This window comes from Aplidium turbinatum, chromosome 6, assembly GCF_918807975.1.
Source record: "Aplidium turbinatum chromosome 6, kaAplTurb1.1, whole genome shotgun sequence".
NCBI lineage: Eukaryota > Metazoa > Chordata > Ascidiacea > Aplousobranchia > Polyclinidae > Aplidium > Aplidium turbinatum.
In genome coordinates this window covers 33,568,297-33,574,888 of record NC_137477.1, presented here as the reverse complement: position 1 = coordinate 33,574,888, position 6,592 = coordinate 33,568,297, and the positions used below count along the sequence as shown (strand labels likewise).

Below are 6,592 nucleotides of genomic sequence, written 5' to 3'. Positions count from 1 at the left end.
TATGAACACATCAGCATGATACCGAAATCCAATTGGTGAAAGTATAGCAATGAGGAACTCACATAATTCATAATTTGCGTCATTACTATATATGGTGACGTAACAATGATGTGACGCAAGAAACCAAAAATACAAAAAGCGCGTCAACAATGACGCGCCTCTAAATTATGTACAGTAATCAACGGCTATGATATCGTGCCAAGCGTAGGGTAAATCAAAGAAATTAACAGCGTACATTAGCTAGAAGGTGACTAATTCACGATAAATGCTGAACAGGTTGAAACAAAGAATTGGTGCAGACGACACCTCTGGAATTGTAAAGTTTTTCTCGTTTGACGCTCCACAGCCATGTGAAGTGCGTCGGCACGGGCAAATACGAGAGCTTCAATGCAAAGGTTTGGTAAGTGCATTATTCATTCCACGTACAACGACGTTGGATAAAAAAAACAAAACAAAAAAAAACATCGAGCTAGGAAAAACACATGGCGACGTCTTCATGCCCTTTTCGAGTAAAAGGCAGTAACGCATTCAACGCGGCGCCATCATGACGTAATACTTGATGCAGTCACATGAGACAAAGATGAAAATGCACTTTGGCAAGACTCCAAACTCGTCATAGATCCCCTGAAATTAAAGACGACATTAAAAGTTATACATCAGACAATGATCATCAATCAGCAAGAAATAACCGTCGTGGTCGGGAGGCGGACAGTTTGTCGCACCATCTCTACACTTGATATCTACTTCCCGAAATAATTATTTAAGTCACAAAAACCATGTTAGATTTTGGTTGAAATATTACCTGAAGTTTTCTGATTTGAGCAGCTCATGGTAGTAGATGACTTTTGCTTTGGGGTTATGTGTAACTTGATAGAGGACATCAGTAACTGTTGAGCTCTGTGTCGGAGGGCCGTGGTATTTCCATTGCATTATATAGAAGCCAGGCTGCCTTACTATATGAGAGCCCTGCAGTAGCAAAGTGTTCGTATTTTATGCTGTTTAGAGAAAAGTAATTGACTTCACAAACGTTAGGCGGTCGCAGTGACCACTAGATTGGCATTTACAGTATAAAAACCTATGACAGTATCGACTATCAGACATTCATTGGACCCACCTGCACACTCTCCCCCTCTCGACATACGATACCAGGCTCCACTACGGTGTAGTCCTTTCCAGGCTGCATGTGCTTACTGATAACCTGTCAGTCAATCTGTAGTTAGCAGGCTGGAATTGCATCAACTAACCACATTGATGATTTAATTCGCAATTTTTATCGCGGTAAGCGAAGTCGTCACTCAACAAACAAAAGCTGACAAGATTTCAGGTATGAAGGTTTGTTAGAAGACACGCTTTCAATGAAAGCATTAAAAAAAAGGTTGCAATAACGCAGAATGTAGTGATTGCATACCTTCAAGCTGTTGGAAAGTAACGTAATTATGACAAGATATTATTTGAGGCACAGCAGCGATTTAACAAAGTCAATTGATGAAGTGACTGACGGCTGACCATCACAAAAAGACGCCTCGAATTAACCATCCGCTGGTTGGCATCTTGTACACAAGCAAAGGCATTGTGGTTGATACAATGTTGTCGGCCTGCAAAGCCGACGTCTAGAAGGATTCACCTGAGTGCCGGTTGCTTGAGATGACGATGCTGATGAAGCAACTCCCGGAGCCATGCATTGAACATCCTCGCCGCTCACCGGACCTGGAAGCAAATGGAAAGAGAAAAATGAAGCGCATTTTAACCAGTTTTACCTTATTTCTCAACAAACCAAGATCAAAAGCAATTGAAGGAATTTATCTTCCGACTAAAAAGGATATTTGGAACTTGAAGCTGGCAGTTAGCATGCTTATGGAGGTTGCGAAAAAGTGACACAAGACAGTTTGCAGGTACGATATCTCCATTATCAACCGCCTAGTGGGCGGTTATCCTTGAAACGCTTGTTGTTCACTGCGTGAATTAAACCTTTGCTGGGTTGAACTCTGTGAGGCCTACCTTGGAGCTCGAGAAAATAATATGGTGGCTGACACAGCCGAGTTTTCTCGGTTGCTGTCTTTCCCTTGCAAGACAAACTATTAACTTGACGACAGCGAGATATTCTTCCGTATAGGAGGCACAACTCACCGATGGGATTCTTGCTGTGATATAATGTGTACATGACGTCACCTTTAATTGAGTCGAAATCCCACGTGATGACGCAATCCTTATCCGGAACGTCAACGACAACCTAATGACACCAGCATAACATTTTGAAAGATCTAACGCTGGATAACATTAACAACGTTTTTCATAAAAGCAAACTGTCACTTGTTGGTTACATTGTTCTACTATATGTTCCATTTGCTTAAACATCTTTACGTTAACGAGCTTTGTGAGGTTTAGTGTGCGGTCTAAGTAACACCTTTGTACTTTGGGAGGTTGTCATGGAACCATAGGTCTGGGCTTGACCACACACCACCCTACAAACAAACAAGTGGGTCCATGTCCGCCTCATCACAGGCAACAACCCCGATTGGTTACAACTTGTTAAACATCATTCTGACTTACAGGAAATACCTTTATTTAAAGCCCACCGTCTATAACTGTGGAGAATATTCGATTGGAACACTTACGCTTTAAAAGTTTTAATGACCCAGCAAAAACAAAAAATGGCAACTTGTACTATTGAAGTAACAACTAATCTGCGCTGATGCTACTCAAAGTGATAGAGACTACTTAGAAAAGAAGAATTTCTATTTTGGCGGAAGAATGAGATCTACGTTGTTCAAACGGGTTGGAGCTTGGATTAGGTGATGACAATGGAGATGTTGGAATACGATCAGATAGGTTTGACGGTATTCATCGGTGGTTTGGAGTTTAAGAAACTTGGAAGGAAAATGCTTCTTTGATGCTGTGAAGTAAAGAAACTTTGCATCACAAACATTTGGCTTGAAGAAAATAAAATAAAGGAAAGTTGTAGCTTAGGGGAACATAAGTTAGAGATTAATTTTATCTTGACTGGGAAGGCCCACAGAAGGTATACCTGTAAAATGCGAAAATGATTCCATAGAAATTGCAACATAGACTTATAGAGTGAGACTTGGATATACAAAAAGTGATAAAAGCTAAAAAGAAGAACAAATTTTCTTGGTTTAAAAAGATTAAAAAAAAAGAAACATTTCATTTGCAGGTGATTTTAAGGTCCGTAACCTTCCCAAGTAGACTGGGAACTTGAAGAAACCACCGCGTATTCTTTGGATATACCTAGTGTGTTTTTCTTACAAAAGTTTTGGGTAGCTAGTGCGTAGCTAGTTTAGAACAATTTTGTCCGGTAAGTTAAGACCAAGAACAGGCAGAAATTGACCTTCTGGTGAACCTTGAAAAATTAATATCATTAACAAAATTGAAATCCTTCCGCCTCTTATTCCCAGCTAAAGAATGAAATGGAAGAATTCTTTAACGATTGCTGGTTTGGACATTGGTTTATACTGTAGTCACTAGTCAGTGTAGTGTTGGACAAAAATTTGAGACAACTTTTTTACAGTCGCTAATTTAACTAAAGATTTCAATACACTGTTTACACTTGTCTCAAAGCAGTTTTAAGGTTTATGGCTAAAAGTATGCAAGAAATATGGACCTGAAGATTTTTAAATGAGGAATGAAAGTTCTGCATTGAGTGGAATATTGAAACTTCCTGCTTCACAACAAACCCGCTTGCAGATGGAGCTGTGGTCCGACTCACCTCGTGTGGCGCCCCCTTGAATATATTAGCTGGCTTGTATATGGTGTCCTCCCAAAGACTGACCCCGTCACCCTTCTCCCACTCAGTGCGGTAAAGCGACTTAGGAACCGGATCACTTTCTTTGATGGAACACTGCAAAGAAAATCGTGGCCAATCTCAGTTCTCATAGAAAACAAAGCAGTTCACGCAACAAAGTAGGTTCCTTAAGCTAGCTAGTGATGATCCTATATGACAAAGTTTAGCCAAGAAAAGAATTAATCCGCAATGCCATAGCAACATCGATGCCATAGCAACATCTGTATCGCTAATGCATTGTGATTTAGCAACTAGAAAAATTGACATAAAAAAGCAATTTGATGAAATTAAAATACCTGGTTTTGTAAAGGCAGGTTACATGTTTAGGTTTACAAGTAAGCATTTAGACTAATAACTTAGGAGCTTGCTTGTAAAATAAAAACATGTTTGATGTAAATAATTACACTTTAAACAATTCAAACCAATTTTTTGCATACGACTAAATTCAATCATAAACAGCTAAATAAATAATTTAGCTATTTATGATTGAACTAACTCGTATGAAAATAAATTCCTTTGTATTACAAGACATGCAACCGAGTCATTCATATCAAGCATTGTTGTGGGTTTGACACCTGTCAGAAGATATTTCATTTTCTTGATACTTTAAACAATTTTCAATTACTTATTGTACAAATGTAAACCCCACTGCAAGAAAATTTCGCAATCGGTCTTGGTAAGAAATTGGTCTTCATCTTAGTAAAAGTTGTGCAAGTAAAGCAACTTGATTCAGAATATTTCAGCAGGATTGTCCGCCACTTTTTAACAGTCTGATTGAACCTTTATTAAACTACAATTTTCATGTTTTACTGCTTTCACGAGGCAACAAAAAGTTTTACATCAGTACGAGTTAGTGAAAAATGAGATAATCTGTGTTTTAGAAAATTTCAGTCAGACAATATTTGGACAATTTCTGCAAAAAGAAACAAATCAAGCGTTTCTCTTTTTACAAACTGAAGCAAAAACAATTAGTTTCTGGTCTAAGCAATGAAGACGAACTTGAACTTTGCCAGCACACAAACAACTTTCCTCCACAAACCACAAAAAGATGCTATGATAAGGAATAATTTATCGCATTAGTAAGGAATTTGCGTTAAGTCGTCTAGTGGTGAGATGTACCCAGTGGTGTGATTGCCACAGGTGGGTCGTTGTCATTTGTCCAGGGACAGGTCGGCCGCGACAGAATGTCCTGCTCTTTGGTCAAATTATGCTTGTTTGAAGATACCAGTTTGTTTCTTTCCACATTACGCCGCAAGTTTTGGTTTAATTTAATCGCAATGGATTGTTTTCTAACGAGCTTCTGTCTACAAGGTACGTTTCTTACTATTAGGCATGCAGTATAATATGGGTTTACAAAGAATAACAATTCATTGCACCACAAACTTTTCATACCTTCATCGGCCCACCTAGGAAGTCCGGTATGTACTCCGCTGGGATGTAATCCAACAAGCCGCCACTTCCCGTATAGTCAGTGCCCGTGTACATCATAAACTTGCTACTAGTTTTCTCATCTGCCAAGCAAAGTGATTGCATTAGCAAAGCAAGTAAGCTTCTTTAACCAACTGGAGACACACTAAACAAGCCTAGTATTATGATGAGTTACTTCACGACAACTCTGAATCATCGCTAGCAAAGCTATCTTGCACAAACAGGTTAACATAAGGTACAGATTGTACGTGACACAAAGCCGATCCACAAACTCTAGCAGAACCGACTGACCCAAATAGTAGAAACTACATTTTGAATCGTAATCATGCATTGGATGGATAGGGCAGAAAAAATAACAATACTTACAATTTATGGATTTAAAAAAAAACAAAAAAATCTATGATTCTAAAATTTGATCACATCGGCTCTGCTTAGCATTGCGTTCGGCATCAAGCACTCTTTTGTAGCATTAATACTATTTACTATCTCTGTGTATACAACATGTTAAACCCGCTATAAGGTTGCTTTGTTTTGTTTGTCTATGGTTCAGCAAAGCAAACTCTCTACTAAAGCTTTATTAATAGCATTTATCGAATAAATACACAGCATGTCGTTCGACCAATTACACAAAGCGCCAATTTAACATTTTTACCAACCATCAAGAACGTAAACTGACCAATGAAAGGACTGACAAGTGTCCATAGTACGGGGAATACTCTGGGTGATCTCACAATTAGCAGGCGGGCCATCGTTTCAGGGTAGTTTGCCTCAACTACTTCGATGATGCGGAGGAGAGCTTGCACCCCAGGACGCCACAAGTGACGCATGCTTAGTCCTTCCAGATCCACAATACAAGTCCAAGAGCTGAAGCAAACATGCAATTCGGTTAAAAGTTGTGGAATTGTGAATGATAATGAAAAAGTAACGTATGCGTATAACTGATAGAGTGACTATGAAACTACTACGTCACTGCACAAAGTCTTTCTACTAAAAGTATAATATGCGATTTTTCTCCCAATTCCAATGGCGTGATCGCTTATCATCCTAAAACCAGCCTTGAGCACTGAAAGTGCGGTGGCTTTTGGCTCTGATCGCATCGTCTTACACGACTCAATATGAAAATATCTTTTGGTACCGTACTGCATTTTAAAACAGATGATACTCTTCGTGTAACGTGTATAGAAACATTCCCTTCGGTAGTCAAAGTCAAGTATACACAGCATATATGTGAAGAGTGTTCCACAGTATGCAATTGAGACCTTGCACATTATCGCCAAAAAGCAAAGCTGGCTATGTCGCAATAATAATAATGCGATGGTAAGGTCCATCTGTTCTAAGCATCTTTCCAACCAGGTGATAATGGAA

The 6,592-nt window shown here is 39.1% G+C and overlaps 1 protein-coding gene across 2 annotated transcripts in view; it reads right to left on the bottom strand.

Annotated features, from left to right (window-relative positions):
• Positions 1–6,592, bottom strand: part of LOC145771586 (SEC14-like protein 1) — a 28,877-nt gene continuing 22,285 nt past the window's right edge. For both annotated transcript variants that reach the window (XM_082583290.1, XM_082583292.1), the window contains 8 exons: positions 5,904–6,091; positions 5,192–5,310; positions 3,725–3,856; positions 2,128–2,230; positions 1,625–1,707; positions 1,115–1,198; positions 803–966; positions 1–624 (listed from right to left, as the gene is read on the bottom strand). In XM_082583290.1, the coding sequence (XP_082439416.1) occupies positions 543–624; positions 803–966; positions 1,115–1,198; positions 1,625–1,707; positions 2,128–2,230; positions 3,725–3,856; positions 5,192–5,310; positions 5,904–6,091 (955 nt within the window). In that variant the 3' untranslated portion in view covers positions 1–542. The remainder of the gene's footprint in view (positions 625–802; positions 967–1,114; positions 1,199–1,624; positions 1,708–2,127; positions 2,231–3,724; positions 3,857–5,191; positions 5,311–5,903; positions 6,092–6,592) is intronic.